The sequence below is a fragment of the Fragaria vesca genome, linkage group LG6, assembly GCF_000184155.1.
Source record: "Fragaria vesca subsp. vesca linkage group LG6, FraVesHawaii_1.0, whole genome shotgun sequence".
NCBI lineage: Eukaryota > Viridiplantae > Streptophyta > Magnoliopsida > Rosales > Rosaceae > Fragaria > Fragaria vesca.
In genome coordinates, this window is record NC_020496.1 from 31061959 (window position 1) to 31084893 (window position 22935).

The window sequence follows — 22935 nt, forward strand, 5'->3', positions numbered from 1 at the left end:
AAAATTAATTTTTCATAATGATATGTGCACCCCTATATTAATCTTTCTGATAATCACCTTCATTTTCAGGTCATAATTGTCTTCCAGCAGCTGCAGTTTGCCCTAGATACAGTTCAAATTTTGGTTTGGAAAGCATTTATTATTAATTTGGGGATAGCTAGGACGTTCATAATGGCTCACATTCTCTCTCTCTCTCTCTCTCACCTTATTTAATCCCTTCTGAGTAACACAGTCTCACTTCACATCAAATACACACAACTAGGAAGCTAGCTCAGAGTTACTACTTCACCTTCTTCTTCTTCTTCCTCTTCTTCATTTCCAAGAAAAGGCCATGGTTACAGTCATGGCCAAAGCACAGAACAGCCTCCTACTGTTTTCCATGGTCTCTGTTTTGCTCCTGGGGCTGTTCATAAGCGCAAGCAATGGATCAGTGAATGAAGAAGAAGAAGCTGATAGGATTGTGTCGCTTCCTGGGCAGCCCAAGGTCACTTTCCAGCAGTTTTCGGGTTATGTCACTGTCAATCATAGAGTTGGGAGAGCCCTCTTTTACTGGCTCACTGAGGCTGCTGTTAAAGATCCCTTATCTAAGCCTCTCGTCATTTGGCTCAATGGAGGTACATAACTAACTCATAATATACATTTGCTCACTGTGTTATTGGCTTGAGCTACTTAAAAATTTGCATTACTCGCATATATATACTTTGCCATAGGTTATCTGGCTTTACTGAGGTAAATAGTTGCCGACATAGTATTTTACTCACCTCCTGTAAAGATCATATCATGCATATTCTGGGCTTCTAGTTATGAATTGGAATGAAATCCCTCAGCTGGTTAGGGAGCAATGCATTGTGGGAACCTCATTGCTGTAATAGTTGTAATTAGGGAGATGTTGGGTACATATTTATCTTCTGGCATGGTTTGCCTGGCTTTCCATCAGTTTTATACACAAAAACAAAAACAAGCAGAAAGATCAAGGGAAAATTAGTAGAGGAATGATGAGTGTACCCAACTACTGGTATTGAATGCGTACATATATACAAGTATCCAAGCTTGAGATAAGAATGAAGTGTTTTTTCTCTGAGATGAGAAGCAGTTAGGAACCCCATGCCCATATATAACACACAATTCATCACTCTCTCTCTCTCTCTGGCATTGGCACAGATATAAAGCATGCAGAGAGTTAGAGCTGAAGATGAATGAGGCTAGGGATGGGGGAGAGGGATGAAGTGACAATAAGGTGAAGTCATTGAATGCGTTGAAAACAACCAAAAACAAAGTTCAATTATTAGGGCCAATAGCTACAGAGGTCATTTGCAGTTGTGTTTGCCCACCCTTGTCAGTATCTTCTGGGGCATGCATATCATCATTCATCAATGCCTTTGGTTGCACACCACCACCAGCTAATAAGTTCCAGCCACAAATCCTGGAGGGATACCCTAGCATTCCCCAAACCCCATCATCCACCAAACTCACACACCCCCTTTAGAATAAATTATCCTATTTTACATCACACCGCCAACCAACGTGTATAATTTCACTTAAAATCTTAAATTATCAGAGTACATGTAATAAAATACGTGGCGTTAATTTTTTTAAAATTATTATTATTATTATTTTTTACATAGAACGACATTTGAGTAGAACAATTTATCATACAAGATTACAAGCAATGTAATTCAACATAAGACGACATTTGAGTAGAACAATACATCATACAAGTAATGTTACAGGTGAAATAACTCGCATTATTCCCATATTTTTAGTCTTTGAAAGTTGGGTGACCACATGCATTTTGGGTTTTATTTTTTCTAATTTCTAACTAAATAATAGTGTTGATGTCATAATGTTGTTTGATTTGATCATTCATTTGTGACGTGTTATAAATTGTGACTAGGCCCTGGTTGCTCGTCTGTGGCATATGGTGCGTCGGAAGAGATAGGTCCATTCAGAATAAACAAGACAGCTACGGGTCTGTACTGGAACAAGTTCTCGTGGAACACCGAGGCCAACCTCTTGTTCTTGGAAACTCCGGCCGGCGTCGGCTTCTCCTACAGCAACCGCTCCGCTGATCTGTTTGATACCGGGGATGCCCGCACAGGTACATATACTTGATCAAAGTTACATAATTTTTTTCTTTAAGCTAGTGAAAATTTAGTTGGTCTAGGGATTAAAGTTCAAGTTACCACTGTTGTTAATTATATGTGAAGTTCAAGCTAATTCATTAACGAGTTAGTATGATGAATCTGCAGCAAGGGACTCGCTGAACTTCATAATCGGATGGATGGATCGATTCCCTCGGTACAAGAACCGAGAAGTATATCTCAGCGGAGAGAGCTATGCCGGACATTACGTCCCTCAGCTTGCCAAAGCGATTCTCACTTATAATGCAAACTCCAAGCACCCAATTAATCTCAAAGGAATAATGGTATGTTGCATATCTATGTACGTAGGTCAATAATTTTGTGTCTCTGAACCCAGGAAGAGTTAGCAACTCGATAGTAATGAACTGAATGAGCACAAATTGCATGCAGGTGGGTAATGCCGTGACAGACAACTACTATGATAACCTAGGGACGGTGACATACTGGTGGAGTCATGCCATGATCTCCGATAAGACCTACAAGCAGCTCATCCACACTTGTGATTTTCGGAGACAGAAGAACTCAGACGAATGTGAATCACTGTATAGCTACGCGATGGATTCAGAATTCGGGAACATAGACCAGTACAACATTTATGCACCACCCTGCAACAACTCTGATGGCAGCACTTCTTCGATGTCTACAAGACAGACTATGCGGTTGCCTCACCGACCGGTATGTGATTGGTATTCGTAATCTGCATTTTCAATGCATTGTTAGGAAAATAATGTGATCGATCTTATGTTTATAATCAATCAATCTCTGGTAATTGTATCTTTCAGATTTTTCGAAAAATGTCTGGCTATGATCCATGTACGGAAAAATATGCTGAGCTCTATTACAATAGACCAGAAGTACAGAAAGCACTCCATGCCAACATTACTAAAATTCCTTACAAGTGGACTGCTTGCAAGTGAGTCCATGCGAACTCGATCAACATCATCTTTATACTATTACAAAGCTTGATTAACTTAACCGCAGACTAATTTGTGTTATTTTGAGATGATATTTGCAGTGAGGTTTTAAATCGAAATTGGAACGATACAGCTGTATCTGTTCTTCCGATTTACAAGGACATGATTGCTGCTGGTTTGAGAATTTGGGTTTTCAGGTAATTGATCGACATTATTTCTTTCCCTTTATTCAGTTTATTGTTGTATCCATGATCATAGAAGCCTTCTGAAGTAGACAGCTTCATTACTCCTCCAATTGCAATGTAGCTTAAAGATCACAACTGTACAAACTACAAACACGGCAAAAATCACTCTAATCTCACAGATCAATGCCACATAAATAAACTGTCATATCATGCAGTGCTGAACAATTTTCAAGTTGGCTAAGTTTGAATGATGACCTAAAATCTATACTAGTCTGAATATTCGGAGGTCCTCGATCATTTTCTCAAAAAGACCATGTCCTCCATTGAAGGGCTCCCCTTTCATGTAACATTAGCCTTTATTGTTTCCTGTCTCATCGTGTATTAATCCTGTGACTCCTTCCTTGCAATTTGTAGTGGAGACGTTGACTCAGTGGTGCCAGTCACAGCGACTAGGTATTCCCTTGCACGGCTCAAACTGGCGACCAAAATCCCATGGTATCCCTGGTATACCAAGAAGCAGGTGAGCAATTATGATCAAAAGCTCTTCATTAATCATTGTTAGTAATTTTTCTTAGTGAATTTAGCAATGCGATTAAGAATGCGAGTGACTGATCCTGGATACGATTACGGTTTCTAATTTTAAGTCCATATCAAATTGTCACAGGTGGGAGGGTGGACAGAGGTCTACGAAGGGTTGACATTTGCAACAGTGAGAGGAGCAGGTCATGAAGTCCCGCTATTCAAGCCAAGAGCAGCTCTTCAGCTTTTCAGATCATTTATTCAGGGGAAGCCCCTGCCAAAGTCGTCTTGAAAATTCATCTAGACTGAGATAACAAGATAGTTAAAAGAAAAAGAAAAAAGCAAAATGAGAAGAAAGCAAATTTCAATACCAGTGTACATGATCGATCGATCTTCCGAATTGTGATGATTCTTGCTAGACAAGGAGCTGATGTCTCTATTAAGAACAAGTAGAGAGAAATAGGGATAGTTATTGGATTTGATTATGCTTTAGGAAAGGCAAACGGAAAGGCAAACGGCCTTAAGATTGGTTTAGTTTGTATTCGCAGTTTGTTAACTCTCTTAGACCAAGCTATATGGAAGTGCTCGAAGGTTGAAATGTTCCAATCACCCAACTCTTTCATTCTAGTTTCTTTCAAAAAGGATTGAGGGAAACCGATCGTGAGGTTTATACTTGCATGCCGTGTATATAAGAATTTATACTGACCAAGAACGAAACCGATTGCAAACATGATCAAATAGCCATACTAAAATAAGCAACAACAAGCATCCAAATTAAGACAAAAAACACAACTAACCCTGATAAGTTTGTCCAGATTGGTCAAGCCGTTTTGCAACGAGATTATTATTCAACTTGTTCATTATAGAATTAGTATCTGTTTGGCAGCTCCATCATTTACATTGTTATAAAATGTGTCATACCGTACGTCATAGATGATCAAGAGGTTGTAGGTTGACTTGGACTTTAGCAAAACCTTTTTGTTATGTGGAGGAAAACATGTTTAAAAGAAAATGACATCTTCTAGAAAAGAAATCGTTTTGAATAAAAGAAGGATATTTGGTTTGACAAAAATGAAAACCACCATACGTGTTAAATATATATCATACAAGTGTGGAAGATTGCAACAAGGGCCAATGAAAACGAAGGCAAAATCGACAATGGTGAAGATGATGGAAACCAAAGCTAAAAGAATCGTGATATATTGCCAAGGGAAGGTGATATCACTGATATGTATGCAATGTATTTTGACCATAACAGTAAGTTTTTTTTTTTTTTTTTTTTTTCAAAAATGAATTCCAAATTGAAAATTCAAATGTGTTTTTCTTCGAAATTGAATTGACTACCACACCAAGAAACCAACACTCAAATGGTCGTACCATAAACCACGGAATCCTTCATTTTCTTAGAAACCTCAAAGAAAAAGGTAAGTGCATCGCATGATATCCATGAGTATATATATATGTAGGTTAAAACAGATAACGAAATAATAAAGGATGTGCTAGAGTGATGACACTCTAAAATGATAATATTGGTCCTAAAAAGGGTAGAAAATGACATTTAATTTGCCCTAATTGTGTCAAACTATCATTATGCAAAAACACCAATCTAGTAACTTACAAAAGCTCAATCGTTGTTATGTCGTTTTAAGATTAAAACAATTTAAAAAGCACAAACTTAAGCCAAACTTAGACCTATCATTTCCTCAACCAATGTTTGATTTTGAATAAAGGTTGTCTAATTCGTCTTAACGGTATTGTTGTATAGAAACCAATTGTCTATGTGATTAACTATGATTACAAATTTGGTCCTCGAAAAATTTTGGTTTATCGGGATGGACATGAGTGGGATGAAACTCGAATCATTGTTTTCATCATCTTTACATGATGAATCATACTCATGAATCGTGTATCTGCTAATCAACGATGAACACAAATCGAACCTCATCGGTCATCACAAGTTTATAATACTTTATACGTTTCTCTTATCTATGTTTTTGACTATCTTATTCTTTTTTCATGTGTGCTAATACTATGTATGTATAGACGTTTAACTTTCCGTCATGTTCCACAAAAATATCATAGCTTGAATATCAAATCAAATGTAATCCAGCTATCCGCGTCTAAACAATTTATCAATATTTTTTGTTCATCATATTTTGCTTTAATTTTTTATAGCTAAGACTATACAATACCTTGCCATGTGTCAAACTTACGACATCACAATTACATATGAGAGACTAATACTACTAGGTGGAACAATACAATAACAATTGAAAGCGAAATCATTATATGTGGCCTTTTCGATTAAATGATTAACTAAAATGACTATAACTAATCTTTTAGAACATATCATATGAAATTATGAATGACGGTTTATATCCAATTTGGATTTAATAAGGAACACACTTGGGTAGTGCATAGACCACTAGGAGTGAAAGGGTAAAGTAAACATTACAAAATTACAAAACAAGAAAATGATACGCATCTTAATTATATATTCCAAGTAAGTTTACATGTGTCTCAAAAAAATAATAATATACGCGTTCCGAGCATCGCAATCTTGCTCTTCTACTTGGATATATAGACTTCAGATAATCCCATACGGACGTACCAGACTGAACCGAGAAAGGTCAAATCGAGCTCTCAACAAGAAGAGAAGAAGACCATTAATTTTTCAAACCCCATTTATAAGTCACAGCTAAACTTGCCCCAATTTCCACCCCTCATATTACTCATTTTGCCTAAAACCACTCAGTCAGCGCTTGTTTATTTTCCCAGATCTTGTTCTTCCCTTGTTCAAAGATTTTGCTATCTATGAAGTTTCTGATGAAGTGATGAACTGAAGTAGTCTGAGACTGCAAAAGAGGTAGGCTTTTTGAGCTTTTCATGTTATCTTTGTCTATTCATCTTCTGGGTTTGTTTGTTTGTTACTGTTTTTATATTTGATTATATGGTTTCCCACTGATGACCAGCTTTTGTAAAGACTGGTCCTTTTTGCGTTTGGCCAATAAAAAGTTTGCTCTTTTTTTCTTCATCGTTGACAGGACTTGTTCTTTTTCCTCAAATCTCTTTTGGGTTCCCACTACAATTGTTGCAAGTATTATATGGTGCTCTGTATTGGGTTTCTGCCCTTTTCAATATAGAGTTGAGTGGAATCAGAAGTATTGGTTTTTGGGTTGTGCCAGCAAAGAGGGTAGGTGTGTTTTGCTTTGCTGATTTGGGGGAATAGGGAGGTTTTGGTTGATTTGCCAAAGTGTTTTGGAGTGGAGGCTGACTGGGTTGTTTAGTTTATTGTGGCTATGGGGGATTGTAAACCTGGAAACCCTGAAGTGGAGGTTGGGGAGGACTTGATTGTTGCAGCCAAAAGCATAGCAAGGGCATTGGGTTCCAAGAAGAATCTTACACACGGCGAGAGGAAGATTTTGGCTGATCTTGGTACCAAGTTGTCATCCCTGATGACTAATAGGAGCACACTGAATGAGATAAAGGTGGAGGACTTTGGTGATATTGAAGATCGGCTTAATTCGATTCAGGATAAGGTCATGGGGTGGGAGGCAGATCAGACCATGATATGGGATTCGAGCTCAAATGAGGCGAATGAGTACTTGAACACGGTGGAGGAGGCTCGGCAGGTGATTGAGAGTTTAGAGAGTTTGTGTCTGAGTAAAGATGATGAAAAGTATGAGCTGTTGAACAGGGCTAATGATGTTCTTCAAACGGCGATGACTAGGCTGGAGGATGAGTTCAGGTACATGCTTGTTCAGAACAGGCAGCCTTGTGCACCGGAGCACATGTCTTTTCGTTCATGTGAAGAGGATGCTGTGGATGTGAACTCATTGATGTCTTTTGGGGATGACTCAGTTGAGGACTCAATTCAAAGGGACAGTGTTAGCCGGACCTCTGAGGATTCCATCATTGATTTGGTTCGCCCTGAAGTGATTCCTGACTTGAGGTGCATTGCAAATATGATGTTCAATTGCAATTATGAGAGGGAATGTACACAAGCTTATACCACCCTCCGAAGGGATGCCTTGGATGAGTCTCTCTCGTATCTTGAAATTCAGAAACTGAGCATTGAAGATGTGAGGAAGATGGAGTGGGTTTCTTTGAATTCTAAAATCAGAAGATGGGTTTGGGTAATGAAGATTTTCGTGCGGATTTATCTTGCTAGTGAAAAATGGCTCAGTGAACAGATTTTTGAGGAGCTTGGACCTGTTCGGCTAGATTGTTTTGTTGAGGCATCAAAGGCTTCAATACTGCAGCTTCTCAATTTTGCTGAAGCCATGTCTATCGGCCCTCATCAGCCAGAAAAGTTGGTTCGCATTCTTGACATGTATGAGGTGCTAGCGGATGTCCTTCCTGATATAGATGATCTATACTTTGGTGAGGCTGGCTCTTCTATTAGTATGGAGTGTCATGATGTCCTGCTGAGACTGGGTGAATCTGTGAAGGCAACAGTTATTGAATTTGAGAATGCCATTGCCTCAAACCCTTCCACTAACCCTGTTTCAGGTGGGGGTATACACCCACTGACTAGATATGTGATGAATTACATGAGGACTCTTACAGACTATGGTCAGATCCTTGATCTGCTTCTTAAGGATTGTGATGAAGGTGATCCCGTTTCGTTGTCTCCTGACACTAGTCCAACTAAAGAAGAGGAGAACAAAAGCACTCATGATTCTTCAGGCAGAAAATCCCCAATGGCGCGCCAGTTCTTATCATTTGCTTCAAGTCTGGAATCCAACCTTGATGAGAAGTCAAAGTTATATAGGGATGCTTCTTTGCAACATGTGTTTTTGATGAACAATATACATTACATGGCTCAGAAGGTTAAAGGGGCAGAATTGAGGCTTATATTTGAAGATGATTGGATTCGAAAGCGCAACAGGAAATTTCAACAGCATGCAATGAGCTACCAGAGAGCTAGTTGGAGTTACATCCTTTCTTTACTAAAAGAGGAGGGCATTCAAAATCCGGGGTCAAATTCTATCTCAAAAAGCCTTCTCAAGGAAAGGCTCCGTAGCTTTTATCTTGCTTTTGAGGAGATATACAAGGTGCAGTCGGCATGGCTCATTCCAGATCCTCAGCTTCGAGAAGACTTGCAAATCTCAACATCCCTCAATGTGATCCAAGCTTACAGGACATTCGTGGGACGACACTCCAATGACATAAGTGACAAGCTCATCAAGTATAGTGCTGATGACATGGAGAATTACCTCATGGATCTCTTTGAAGGTTCCCCAAAATTATTACAAAGTTCCAGCCGGAGGTGACAGCACCATGAAAAAGAACTGGTATGTTACTTACAGCAGAGGAATGATTTTATTCTAAGTTCCACTCTACTCATGTATGATTAATTAACAGTTTACTGGGTTCAAATCCTCATTAGTTTCTTCTGTGCAATGTAATATGATGAACTTTGTTCACTTTGTGATCTCTGTACTCAATGTGATACTACCTAATGGATGCTGCAATGTTTTATATTAAACTTCTTCATGTTTCTCTTTTGTTATTATTATTTTTTCGAGTATGGGATGGATGAAGGTATACTGTTGTGATAAAATCCACATGCTTCTGCAAATCAGAAACTTGAGTATTTAAGGTGTGAGCCATCACAATAGTCGATATCAAGTCAAAGCTCCATGAAATGATTGAAATTCCTGTTTGTTTTTGAGGTCAAGTAGATTTCTGGTAGATGGTAGGAATTGGTATTGTATTTGAAGTTGTCAAGTTGTGTACCCAACTACCAATATGAATTCTCAGCAGATTTGTCAAGCATGTGGTCATAAAGAAGTGAGCCATGAGGGGTCATATTGTGTGTCCAGCTTCAAAGAATTTGGTAATTGATAAGGACTGGACTCGTACCTCTAATTTCTTGCCAGCCGAAAAGGTTGCTTCTGTTGGAAGTGACATCAATTGCTTTTGGTAGTGGAGGACAAGACCCCATCAAGGCCGAGTCCAGTACTCTTGAGGAAGTAAACTTGCACAAGATCTGTCATTTGTGCATCAATGCATGACATTGTCTATATGATATGTTGTGATCAATAAGAAAACTCTGATCAGCATAACGGCCTAATCACATTTTCATTCAATGAAGTAGGGCATATCAATGATGAAAGAGATTCAATTCGTGCTACTGAAGTTCCAGATGCACGAGTAAGCAGATAATTCTTCCAATCATCTGAGGTATCCCAAACAAATGGACTGAAATATGGCGAATTTATACCCAGAGAAGTTGTCGTATAGAAACAGCTTGATCGTAATGGACACATATTGAACATCATAGCGAATATACTCAGAAGACACTGATATGCATGTTATGTCATTTTTACATATCTGCAGTGTCTGACGCATGTTCATAATCTAATGAAAAAGAAACCACCCTTAAACTACAACTATGCTACTAACCTAGACCTACTAGAATCAGTAGAAGATACAACATTCTTCCAGAGAAGACCAGTAAGTGCCTCAGACAGATCCTGAACACAGAAAACACACTACAGCAGAAGTCATCACCTTTAGCTCCATCTTTTACCTTCTTGTGCCAACATTCCCCCAACATATTGTGTATGACCATTCTCCACTAACCAACAAGGTGACAACTCATAAAGCCCAGAAAGGCTTTTGAGCTGTTACTGCAACAGAGTTGCTAGTGGGTGACTGTTCATCAGTTTCCTCGGAGTCATCATCATCTTCTCCATACTCCATAAGCTTGACCAAAGTATCTGATAATAACCAAACAGAAGGACATGTAAGAAAAAAAACATAAATAATTTTCCCAGTGCTTAATACCCCCCCCCCCCCCCTAAACACACAATTATACTTTCCTATTGAATTTATAACATAAAAACACCATGAAAAATAAAACAGAGCAGGTACTCTGGCATACCAGGTACGTTATCAGAATTTGTCTTCTTCAGATCATTGTTCCTGTCAATCTCTTTAACAGCCTGTGCTGATGATGTAAATTTTGGTGGAGGTGGGGGCATGGTTCTGGGTGGCGGTGGTGGCATTCCATTAGATACCTGCTGGACCAACTTCTTTGGAGCTGGCATAGTTGATACATTCCTCACACCCAAATCTGACGCCAGTTCAGGTGGCCTTAACAAGTCCGAATTCTGCACTCAACAGTTAGGGAGAAAGAAAACAAAAAGAAGCCGATAGCTCAATAACCAAAAAATGGAGAAACCCAACGCTGGACTTAACAAACAGAAAATGCAGTATGTTTTGCTAACATGCCCAAGTAGAAACATTAAACTCGACAGTAAGAAATGTAGATTAACTACTGGATAAAGCTCATAAGTGCTCTTGAATGGCACCCCAAAATTTGAAACCCTGTGAAAAATGGAAACCAATGGCCAAATAGAGAGGTCCAGTATCAGCCAGTTAGCCTCATAGAAGGTCAGAGAAAATACCTGGAATAACGAGCAATGAAAGAGTCAGTAGAAGATTCAATGATATCAAGGTGATGACAAAATTAATCAAACAAGTTGCAATTAGTACAAATGACAGCTGGAAACAGAAAAAAGGAAAAAAAAAAAAAGAAGCAGAAGAAGCCCAACAACAATAAAGGCCAATCTTCAGAAAAGTTCAAACGAAACCTTATTGGCCTCCCGCACAAACTTTCTTAAAGCACTTCCATTTCCATGCTTATCTATCTATGTCAACTAGGTTAAACAGATTTAGCTTTTAATTTTTTCCCAAAAGTCAAATCACTAAGGTTCATGCATTGATACCTGATGAGCTTTAGCAGGACCACTAACTGGTAACTCCTGAAACTTCCGCCTTTGTGGAGGTCGCTTTTCCTTCTCAGAATCAGAACTAAATTTCGTATTCAGTTTTGACTCGGTGCTTGGGACTGATGTTGTGGGAGCAATTGTAGATGTCATAGGGGATGTTGACTGTCTAAGGGCCAGGGCAACTTGTTGTAAGGGTGTCACTTGAGGATATATCCCACCATATCCACTGTAGATTGCTCCACCAGATAGGGGTTGTGGACCACCACTGCTTGCCTGAGATTGCACAACGTTTAACAATCCTCCAGACAGAGATACTGTCCCTTGAGACAAAACGGTAGTGATCGCAGGGGTCCCAACTGAGGAAACCAGGGGAGCTGGTGCAAGACCGATAGTTGCAGATGCCAAAGTTGTAATGGCTCTCACCTCATTTCCAGAACTCTGAACTCCAGCCAACAATTGATGTGGTGGAGGAACAGCACTATATACCTGCTGTGGGGGTGCAAGAGCACTATAAACCTTAGATGATGAAACCCTATGACAGAAAATTGCAACAAGTTATATATGCAATCACGAGCTACAGTACAAACGGAACTAGCTAATGGAAACCACATGTCCAGGCAATGAGGAAAGAAACAAGAGTGGATTGTAAGGCATAAAATAGGAGCCAATACAGAATCACTTCCCATTGGGGATGAATAAAAATAAAAAAAAGAACAGATATATGAAATTTGGGAATACAGGTAAACTGGAAACCATACTTTCATTCTCCGAAATGCATGTAGCCATTACGAGAGTGAGTAGAGAATCCCCCTCAGCATATTTAGTAAGAAAAGCTAAACAACTTCTAACTGTGAAATAATGGTAATCCAATTACCTGGAGACACCACACTCTATGCTGATTGTATCTAAAAGATGTTCAGCCAAAAGCCTAGCATCTTCGAGACTTTTCAAATTATTACTTGACAAGAACAGATGCAACGGTTGTTGTCCTTCTGCAAGACAGATAGAAGAATACATGAAATGACGATAAAAAGAAGATCATCAGGCTTCTAATAAGATAATACTGCATGAAAAAAGGGATACCTTCGCCATGTAAACTATCAATATTTCCTGATCCACGCCCTCTGAGTAAAACAGTTGCTCCTGTTTCATTCATAATGTGATTTATATACCGGTCCTGCATTTACAAACAGACACCCGACACAAAAACAATTTCTCCCAATTGTATGGAGATGTCAGAGAAAGCTTCAAACATTAGAATCATTTATCTTCATGTTTTAGATAATAAAATGCTCAAGGTAAGAGTTAAACCTGATTACAAGCATCATATGATACATGCAATTGAAGAAGCAATTTATACTATGATGCTTTGTTTTTTTTTTTATATTTAAAAAAAAAAAAAAAAACTAGTAGTGCTGATCAAAAGATTGATATAATAAAAGAAAGTGAACATATCCATTGTGCAATGAACTATACTGATTGAAACATATTCCTTTAAATCTACAATGCAAGCATATTCACGGATTGTAAGATGGACTCACACCTGAAAGGATGAATTGAACTACATATAGGTTACTTAGACAATTGGTATGGGAAGGGTAAAAGAACTCACACTTGGTCCGCGTATACGAGCAGCAATGTTGAATGATGGGTCCGCATCAAAGCCTAGATATACACATGTGCTTGGTTCCTGAGTAAACAAGTTTTCATTAGTGAACTTATGCCATCAATTTGCCATACCATTCAGATTATGATAATTAACGGAAACATACCTTCAGTCCGTTACTCACAGTAGAAAGGGATGATAATGACGAGGGATGTAAATTCTGACCCTGTTTTAACATTTCTTCAACCATGGCAGCAGCACGATCAACTGCTAAAATCCGTTCTGTTGTCTCTTTTATCTAGCAAGTCAAAGCAATTATAAAATCTCTGTGAAAACTCATACTGAAGGACAGTTTAAAATTTACGGTGTCCTATTCTCCTATCAAAAGGTGATAGGGTGCAGATTACTGCATCAATACTTTTATAACTATCTAACTTGGCATCAGTATAATAAGTTCAAACAATCCAAGATGATTCTTTAACAAATTTTTGACAAGAACTACCAAATCATTAATACATAAACCTAATTCTCGTAAGCCATCATCATCAAACATAGTACATCTATTACAACATGCACATAGAAAAAAATTTGTCAACAGATGGAACCAAGTGTACTTACATTGGCCCCAGCAGATATATGAAGATATAATGGCTTTTCACCATCAGTTGATGCATTTGGTGGACGATACTTCCCCCTGCAAATTCAATCATATATATGTATTACATACATTATACATGAGCAAAAGGCCGACTATGAATGTGCCACTGAAAACCAACCTTGTTATCACCACAGCACCAGTGCACCTTTGGATCTGCAAGGTTTATACACAATTAATCTCAAGCAAAAGTATCATCCATTACAAACTAACAGTAAAACAGTTTCTGTACAGAAGAAAAATATAGAATGAAAAACATTCACCTCCTCCTGTGTCTGGCGTTTTGTGAGCTTGTACCGAATAGAAGACTCTGCATCATTAATAACAATTTCTCGTGCTATTAACTCATCTTGGATCTTTGGCTATATAGCAAATCATTCAACACATCAATTGCAAAGAAGAAATTTGAGACAAATCAATTGTAATGTCAGTCGAAATATGGGGAAAAATAACAAATAACACAACCAGAACATACGTGGTAATAACACAACCATATCCCAACAGTAATTACAAATGCTAATGACAGTTACAATCACAATGCTTCTACGTAAGATAACTCACTTGAATTAGTTTCTGCAGAACTGTTGCAGCTTGTTGCGGTATCAGAGGCACCTGGTACGGCTGCGGTACAGTAGTAAATCCGGCAGCAAGTGGATTGATCAAATGAGCGCCGGACACTGGAATCACACCGGGAACCGCAACCCCACCGAGCAATCCCACATTGCTCAATGGGAGTGCCCCAGGCACAGCTAAACCAGCCGAAACCAATGACTCTGCCGGTTGATCCCACTTTCTTTTCTTTCTGTCGGACGAACACAAAATGCCATGATATTGCGGTGGAATTACAATTGCAGTAATAACAATGCAACAAGAGTCAAGCTTGAATCACAATTCACAAAATAACACTGACAATCTTCAGTAGATTTCGACGAAAATAACACCAAAACTGCAGAAAGCTAAGTCTTTTATGTCCAGATATTTCAAATTACTAATATATCCATCACAAATTCACAATCCATATAACCTAGCTGAGCTCAGAGTTTCAGACTTGGTAAAATTACAATCTAATACGCAAAAGTAACACCAAAGAAAACCGAAATCGAAGCAAATCATCGAAACTAGCCTATTGAATCATCTAATCGAAACGAAAATTGATAAGCAAATACGGAAGCAGGTTGAAATTCAGAAGCGGATGACAGAAATTAGGGTTTTGGTTGTTAAAGGAGAGATGATGATGATACCTTTGCCTAGTTTGCGATGCATCACTGGAAACCCTAGCGCCGCTCTCCTCCGTCATTGCTGGTGGTGGAAGACTGTTCTGGCCGGAGAGATTTTCCGATGAAGGAAGGAGGAAGAAAAATATTGGTTTTTAGTTTTCACTTTCTTTTTTGTTTTTTATTTTTCACTCGGGCCAATATTAACTTTTTTCTATACAATGACAAATTTATCCTTCATAAATCTTCATGGAAAATGTGCAAATAGGGACTATACAGTTGAGAGTAGGCCAACTCTCACAGTCACAGGTGCAGACTCACAACTCTCTCTCTAATAATTCGAAACACATCTCAATTTGTTTTGTTTCTGTATGAGATGTCTTTTGATTCGCAAACTCTACACGTTTATATTTAAACTGTTAGACAACAACCTACTGTTTTTCTTTGCAGCTATCTGCCAACCCAAATGAATTATTGAAGACAATGACGAGCTCCTGTAGATGGAGACGTCTGGAATGCTCCAGAGCGTCTATGCTCCGCGTTTGTTTTGTGACGGAAGTGAAAAGGTAACTAGCTCGTTTTAACTGTCGATTGCAAGCACGCCCTAGCGAGGCGCGTCGTGCGTGGGTGACTATGCGTTGCAGGTCTGTGTTGTCTTGGATCCGACAGAAAGGTTGGGTCGAGGAGGCGGGGTATGACTGGAGATGGAACTGGTTTCTGGATCGGAACGAAGAAACCAGGGTTGACCTCGGGCTCGGACCAGCGGAAGATCCGGAAGGAGTAGTTGGATCGGAGGTTGATCAAGGGAAGCGAGATGGAGCCCGACCCGGATTGCCATATCGAGCTGGAGGAGAGGAACTTGTACCCGAGGAAGTGGTGGTTGCGTGACGACGGTGGCGAGTAGATTCCGAGCCAGTCGAGCTTCGACGGCGAGTCAACGCCGGACCATTTGATCAGAACCGAGTCGCCGGATTTCGATAGCCTCGTCGCATTTAACGACACCGAGGGTTTCTGATGGGTCGGGTCGAAACAGAACCCAAGTATAAGAATGAAGAAGAAAACAAACTGCGGCGGAGCAACGGCCATCGTGGTGGTGCTGGTGATTGACCCAGCAATAATGAAACTGGATCGTGTGCGGAGGAAACACTTACCGAGTTATGCAACTCACGCGCTCAAGGAGACTAACGGGAGACTAACACGGACGAAATACATGCGCCAATAGAGGATCGACACGTAACCAAGACAAACGCGGAGCATGGACGCTTCGGAGCATTCCATAACTCACCCCTGTAGAGTTGGTAACTTGATATGATTGTTTAGCAAGATAACAAAATCTTGAGTTATTGAAGACAATGACGAGCTCGTGTAGAGACTGTAGAGTTGGTAACTTGATATGATTGTTTAGCAAGATCACATAAGTTTGAGTTTAAACTTTCTTCAGTTGGAAGATTAATGGTTATTTTTTTTCTAATAGAAGATTATTGTTACATTCGCCTATAGGAAATGAAAAATTATATGGATGTGACAAAAGGAAAAAAGGATTTATGATGAACAAAAGTAATGAAGTTCAACAAAAATGATAATCGACATAATCAATGCTGATGCATCATGTTTTTCCGTCGTTCATAAAAAGTGAAAATCTTTATCCTAATTTCACAAACCAAACTGAAATTTCACAAGGTTTTGCATTTTTGGGAAACATGAAGTTGCAGAAAGGGAACATAAATTTACATTTTTAATTTTACAATTCACACTCCCAGTTTCCTCTTTTGGTAATTTAAATTTTATCTTTAATGACATATGTTATGTTTTTTTGTGAAAACTTTACCCCAAAAAGAAATGTAAAAATGTGAATTGTAAAATAAAGAGTGTAAATTTCACTTCTCTTGCAGAAAATATATACAAATAATTGTGAATTATTATCCTAGTCAATACTACAAAGAGAAAATAAATTTGCCTTGGACAAAAACTCACTTGCTTTCGCCACCCCTTTTCTGTAAGGGAAAATTTTAAGAAAAGTACATGACAAATGGTCAACTCCTAATTTGGTGTTTCAAGTTTCAAAACAATCATTAAGGTACATGAACTTCTAATATCAACAAAAAATATGTACATGCCGTTATTTTGTGTGTTTTCCGTTAAAATTTGAGTGACAAATCCGTTACTCTCTAATTTAGCAGTAATAAATTATTAAAATTAATAATTACTAAAGAGAGAGAAATAAAAAAATCCAATTCTCATTGCTGAACAAATAAAAAAAAATTAGGAGCAGCAAAGTCATTATTGAGCACAGAATATCCAATTCTCATTGTTGAACTAGTAACAAAATAACAATTTATGAAAGACCAAAATTAAAACAGAAAATGGAATTGAGTGATCTACTTGCAGACAGCAAAGTCATTAAGTTTATGGTCTGAGTTAACAAAATTTAAAAAAATATATACAAATAGAAAAAGAGTAAAACAAATATAAAGAAAAGAGAAAATGGAGAAAACTCGAAATCACTATTTGAAAATTAAGAAATTACATAGAGTTAACAGCGTTACTGACATCATGTACTAAAAATGTGTCGTGATTATAATATCATGTACTTTTATCGTTGTTTTGAAACTTGAAACACCAAAATTAAGAGTGGACAATTTATCATGTATTTTTTTAAAAAAATTTCCCTTTCTGGAAATATGACATGAATTATTGAAAACAATGACAAGCTCATGTAGAGTTGGTAACTTGATATGATTGTTTAGCAAGATAACAAAATTTTGAGTTATTGAAGACAATGACGAGCTCGTGTAGAGACTGTAGAGTTGGTAACTTGATATGATTGTTTAGCAAGATAACATAATTTTGAGTTTAAACTTTATTCGGTTGGAAGATTAATCATTACCTTTTTTTCTAATAGAAGATTATTATTACATTAGCCTATAGAAAATGAAAATTTATTTATATGGATGTGACAAAAGAAAAAGAGGATTTATGATGATGAACAAAAGTACGAAGTTTAACAAAAATGATAACGGACATATCAGTGCAGATGTATCATGTTTTTCCGTCGTTCATAAAAATGAAAATCTTTATCCTAATTTCACAAACCAAACGCAAATTTCACAAGGTTTTGCATTTTTGGGAAACATGAAAAACGAGTTGCAGAAAATATCTGCAAATAATTGTGAATTATTATCCTAGTACATACCACATGAGAGCCTTTTTAGTGAGGACTCTTAAGTTGATGACTTTTCGGTTTATGGTTTAAAAGACCAATTTTGACATCTCATCCGTTCAGTTTTTAGGTTTATATGAGTATATCATTTCTACAAATTTTCAGCCAAATTAGTGTTCGTTAAGATAACAAACTAGATCAAATTGATGGATGAATCAAATCTGTCAAATATGAACTGTTCAAGTTCATAATTGATAAATCACACTTATGAATGTCTTAATTTTTTTTAATATAGCTGAAAATTTAAAAAAATAATATACTTACAAATACCTATAAACTAAATAGTCAAAAACTTAGATATAAAATCAAAATATGAGATAAACCGAAAACATTTTAACAAATCATCAACTTAATAGTCCTGATTAAAAAGACTTCTCCTGCGTAGCTCACCGGCAGAGACTCGTTTTCGCCACCTTATTTCTGGAAATATTATATGTAAGATGTAGACACGTACCCATGACGTAGCCTGCTCCCATGTTCGACAAGTAATAGACCTCAGTCGACACCAGCTTTTCACTTGACTCCTTTCTCTTTTGTGCTTCTCAAATAAGCTGAAAACAAACCTGCATTCTGAGTTTTGAGTGTCGGATTATTTATATTTGTTTTTGGTCAGAATGATAACTCTGGTGTTTGGGTCTTCACTGCCCTCACCAACACCACCAGAGGCAGCAGTGGTGACGCCAGCTACGAAGAAATGCGGGAGCTTAGTAACGGGTCGCCGGATCTTCCCAAATGGATGCGGTTCGGGTTCAGGTAACGGGTTCCCGCCGTTTCTTCCCAAAGAGGTCGAGAAGATCAAAGACCCTTTTGCCAGAAACTTGGCTCAGAGAATGGAGAGGCTCCCTGTTCAGGTACTCATTTGTAATTGTTGATTTATTGTACTGGTTTACTCGCAACTGTGTCTTTGTCAGTGTCCCTAGGCAAGTACACCGTTGTTTTTAGTGCGTCTGTTTTACTTTATATGATCCTATTGAAGAAAAGAAGAAGTGTCTGGTAAGCCAAATTCGGAAGGATGAGGTACACATGAATTGGCTTTCGAGTAAGCGACAAAAGAAGGTTCATGTTAGTAATCTGATACGGACTTGAAAAGTAAAGGTTAACTTTTTGTGTTTGAATTAGTAAAGCTTTTATCTTTGTTTCTGAATGATGATGTCTAAGTTTTTAACAAGTTCTGTTACTGTGTATTGATATTCACTATTGTTGCAGACTAGATTTTTCACAGGACCAATGACTTTGAATTTCCATTGTTTGTGATATAGGGGTTGCATTTGAAATTCACTGTTTGGATTGTGAGGTTGAAATAGTTTTTGTTAAATTTAGCTGCAATTGGGTTGAGATTTGAATCTGATACTTCATTGAGCATCTGGTTGTGTTGATTTTCATCCACTTGGAAGTTACAATTATTGACTATGAATAGTTTTCGTTCTTTATTTACTGTAGAGGTCTCCTCTTCTCACATACCTTTTGTTGAACTGCAGATGGGGTTAGATGATGAAACTTGTATAATGAGTAGTTGTGTGAAACCTTTAGTACAAACCAAGAACAATCCAGTGGTTCTTTTGCATTGCTTTGACAGGTGTGTTATATATGCAAATTGCCAGATCGATACCTTAACTGTTTTGCAATGTCAAGTTTGCCTCTTACATGCTTCACTATGTTTGTGTATATCAGTTCTTGTTTAGAATGGAGGTGCACATATCCCCTGCTTGAAGAGGCTGGGTTGGAGGCTTGGGCAATTGATGTGCTCGGGTGGGGCTTCTCCGATTTAGGTTCATTTACCTGTCTTTTCCTTTTTCTTTTATTTTTGTTTTCTCAGCTGGTTTGAAGTTCAATATTCACCCTCAGTAACCATTCTTCATCTGTACTAGAAAGGCTTCCACCATGCAATCCGGAATCAAAGCGTCATCACCTCTATCAGGTATGATGCAGTTTGATTGTTTTTATTTTGGACTCGGATACTGTTTGAGTGTTTTCTCCATCTGTTTCTAAGTAAATGCTTACACTGATTAAGATATTTTGATATGATACATGATATACGAACGGTCAAATTCTGCATCATCTTATGAAATTGACATTCATGCAATGGTTATATCTGAATTCTAGTTTTGGAAGTCCTACATCAGAAGGCCAATGATATTAGTTGGACCTAGCCTTGGTGCTTCTGTTGCAATTGACTTTGCAGTCAGTTATCCGTTTGCTGTAAGTATCCCTCCGTCTACTTTCCTCCGGATATTCACTTGGTGGTGCTTGCTTAAACCCTGTTATTTACACGGTGGTGCCTCTTTGCATTTATTTTCTCCAGGTTGAAAAGCTGGTTTTGATCAATGCAAGTGTGTACTCAGAAGGCAGCAAACTTGCAGAATTACCTAGAATATTAGCCTATGCTGGGGTGGGTGTCAACATATGATTTGGTGGAAGAATATGCTTTTTTCATGTTTGGAATTGGATCATTAAACTAGGCTGTTGATTTTTCGCATAAAAATAGCATCGGAGGCACATGGTATGTACAAGAAAGTTTTCTATTAAGGAGCTAGCTTAATATTTTGATCCTATATTGATCAGGTTTCCTTGTTGAGGAGCATCCCTCTACGGCTTTATGCTAATACACTGGCCTTCAATGACATTTCATTAGCCACAACCTTTGATTGGACTAATGTAAGAATTTTTGTTAGTTTAACCATTATTTGATTAATTTTACCTTGACACGTTTTCTCAATTGAAGTACACATATACCCAGGTCGGTCGCTTACACTGTTTGCTGCCTTGGTGGAAAGATGCAACAGTAAGTTTCATGAGTAGTGGGGGCTATAATGTTGTTGCACAAATAAAACAGGTACATTACCAATTCTACCTTTATAAATTTGGTATATATGCGGTACTATTCCAAATGTTGGAAAATTGGGTAGTAGCTTGCATACGCCCAAACATGCTTATATATTAACAAAGTCGATCGATTGCCAAATGTTTTTGAAAATTTGTTGGATGGTTTATACGGTTGTGTATGCATGCTGTTAACATGCGGCCCACAATTTTTTTATCTTTCTTACAGGTGAAACAGAAAGCACTTATCATCTGCAGTGAGGAAGATCGAATTATCACCTACAAGCAAACACTGGTCAGTTTCAAAATTCAGCTTAACCTCCGTAATTATCTTTAAAAATTGGTCAGTTGTTTAAGGTAAATTGTGCATGTTGATGAGATTCTGAGAAAGATGATTGTTTACTGCAATGTTTCCTTTCCAATCATTGTCTAAACTTTTTAATATGAGGGATATATTCAAGGTTTAGCAGTGTTATGTTTAAAGCTTCAGCAAACGTATATTTCGTGGGATCTGGCTCCTCTAAAGTTAGCAATCCTAAATTTATGTAAATTTCATAAAATCCTACTCATCCTTCTAATCGAATGGATTTCATTGTGCCACATATGCTAACATTTGTTTTTTACATTCTAAAAATAAAACATTTGTTTTTTACATTTTTAATCCGGCAATGAATCTTAACGTCGTCAAGATGCAGTAAAAGAAAAGAGGGAAAAAAAAGAAGGATTCCTATGTCGATCTTTTTTTGTTCAGAATTCCTATGTTGATATGAATTCATGTATTTCTGGGTTCTGATAGCCCTTCTATTCTCCTCTTTTCTATCTCTTCTGGTCCTCTCTTTCTTCCATGAACAAAAATGTTTCTCTTCTCAATCTTGCATGTAATCTACTCTACATATTATTCTATTTGTGATTTTGATTTGATTAGAATTTTGTTTTGCCTTCACCTAACAACTTTGAACGTGAGAACATTGATTCTTAATCCAGTTAAACAATTTGGTGATGAATTGCGCCTAAACACATCAGAAGTAGAAAAGGTGGTTCTGAGAATTTGACCCTACGTGGATTGAGTACTATGAGAATCACATTCTAGGGTTTAATTCAATTTAACAATGTTGGATTTGAAATTCAAAGGTCAAACTTCACCTGGTTACTGCACTTCAAATCTAGGTAACACCATATTTGGAATTTGGTGAATAAGTATCGCTCACAAAGACGTAAGGAATTGGTTACTAAAAATTAGATCTAGGTCCCTATCATCTACGAGGAATTGAAGAGCACAGATTTAGCTGCTCATATGAATGCATACGATAACAAAGACATAGATGTTCATATATATTGGGGACAGAAGAAAAGGTAACGGCATAGTAAACAGTTCTGTTAGGTGTTTTACTTTTCTTCTCTTTTTTATATTTTAATTCCTTCTTTATTTTTCATTGTCTAATCTAAACTGTTAGAATATTTCTATGGTGTAGATATTATGAACTTCACCTAAAGTTACTGTAGAGGAGCCAAATCCTTTTGTGACCTGTAGCTAGAAATTAAAAACTAGAACATGAACAAGCTGGATTAACATTGTTGACATGCCTTCTAATTGTCTGACCATTCAGTTCAGGTACATTGTTTGACATGCTTTGTAAATTGTTGTTTGTGATGCAGAGACTACGATGTGAACTACCCTCGGCAATCATGCGGCTAATACCGGATGGTGGTCACCTTCCTCATGTTGACAATCCCACCTCTGTTGCAAAGCTAATTGCAGGGTTTGCTCGCAATGACCGTTGCTGAGTGGGACTAGACTGCGGCAGAATTTGTTGTACCTTTTCCCTCCTAAGAGCAGAGGCCATTGGTTCTGTGCAATAGTGTGTTGTTTGTCTATTGTAGATTTGTTTAGATCTGTAGTAGGTTTGCTGTTAGTATAA

The 22935-nt window shown here is 37.8% G+C and overlaps 4 protein-coding genes across 4 annotated transcripts; 3 read left to right on the plus strand and 1 right to left on the minus strand.

The window, feature by feature from the left end:
• Positions 1–241: 241 nt before the first annotated feature.
• LOC101294681 (serine carboxypeptidase-like 25-like) lies at positions 242–4271 on the plus strand. Its single transcript, XM_004304180.1, has 8 exons — positions 242–614; positions 1895–2098; positions 2250–2425; positions 2532–2816; positions 2924–3054; positions 3157–3252; positions 3655–3760; positions 3905–4271. Exons 1-8 carry the CDS (start codon positions 332–334, stop codon positions 4049–4051), a joined length of 1428 nt encoding a protein of 475 aa, XP_004304228.1. The 5' UTR covers positions 242–331; the 3' UTR covers positions 4052–4271.
• A 2207-nt stretch (positions 4272–6478) lies between these two features.
• On the plus strand, positions 6479–9262 carry LOC101294966 (exocyst complex component 7-like). The gene is made up of 2 exons (XM_004304181.1): positions 6479–6625; positions 6804–9262. Exon 2 carries the CDS (start codon positions 7059–7061, stop codon positions 9033–9035), a length of 1977 nt encoding a protein of 658 aa, XP_004304229.1. The 5' UTR covers positions 6479–6625; positions 6804–7058; the 3' UTR covers positions 9036–9262.
• A 772-nt stretch (positions 9263–10034) lies between these two features.
• On the minus strand, positions 10035–15125 carry LOC101295253 (protein RIK-like). The gene is made up of 12 exons (XM_004304182.1): positions 15004–15125; positions 14375–14564; positions 14026–14124; positions 13884–13918; positions 13713–13801; positions 13274–13398; positions 13114–13191; positions 12585–12678; positions 12376–12493; positions 11499–12033; positions 10652–10880; positions 10035–10487 (listed from the first exon to the last, which is right to left on the minus strand). The coding sequence occupies exons 1-12, from the start codon at positions 15057–15059 to the stop codon at positions 10366–10368; spliced, it is 1770 nt and encodes a 589-aa protein (XP_004304230.1). The 5' UTR covers positions 15060–15125; the 3' UTR covers positions 10035–10365.
• Positions 15126–18761: 3636 nt separating this feature from the next.
• Positions 18762–22935, plus strand: LOC101295546 (2-hydroxy-6-oxononadienedioate/2-hydroxy-6-oxononatrienedioate hydrolase-like). The gene is made up of 10 exons (XM_004304183.1): positions 18762–19047; positions 19675–19772; positions 19868–19965; positions 20065–20114; positions 20300–20395; positions 20499–20585; positions 20759–20851; positions 20934–21029; positions 21246–21311; positions 22673–22935. The coding sequence occupies exons 1-10, from the start codon at positions 18811–18813 to the stop codon at positions 22799–22801; spliced, it is 1050 nt and encodes a 349-aa protein (XP_004304231.1). The 5' UTR covers positions 18762–18810; the 3' UTR covers positions 22802–22935.

Coding starts and splice junctions, on each gene's coding strand:
- LOC101294681 (XM_004304180.1), top strand. CDS start 332: ATGGTTACAGTCATGGCCAAAGCACAGAACAGCCTCCTACTGTTTTCC. Junction 2,099..2,249: donor TACCGGGGATGCCCGCACAG/GTACATATACTT, acceptor ATGAATCTGCAG/CAAGGGACTCGCTGAACTTC. Junction 2,426..2,531: donor TTAATCTCAAAGGAATAATG/GTATGTTGCATA, acceptor AATTGCATGCAG/GTGGGTAATGCCGTGACAGA.
- LOC101295546 (XM_004304183.1), top strand. CDS start 18,811: ATGATAACTCTGGTGTTTGGGTCTTCACTGCCCTCACCAACACCACCA. Junction 19,048..19,674: donor TGGAGAGGCTCCCTGTTCAG/GTACTCATTTGT, acceptor GTTGAACTGCAG/ATGGGGTTAGATGATGAAAC. Junction 21,312..22,672: donor TCACCTACAAGCAAACACTG/GTCAGTTTCAAA, acceptor TTTGTGATGCAG/AGACTACGATGTGAACTACC.
- LOC101294966 (XM_004304181.1), top strand. CDS start 7,059: ATGGGGGATTGTAAACCTGGAAACCCTGAAGTGGAGGTTGGGGAGGAC.
- LOC101295253 (XM_004304182.1), bottom strand. CDS start 15,059: ATGACGGAGGAGAGCGGCGCTAGGGTTTCCAGTGATGCATCGCAAACT. Junction 13,802..13,883: donor GGTGCTGTGGTGATAACAAG/GTTGGTTTTCAG, acceptor TTGAATTTGCAG/GGGGAAGTATCGTCCACCAA. Junction 13,192..13,273: donor CTGTGAGTAACGGACTGAAG/GTATGTTTCCGT, acceptor TTGTTTACTCAG/GAACCAAGCACATGTGTATA.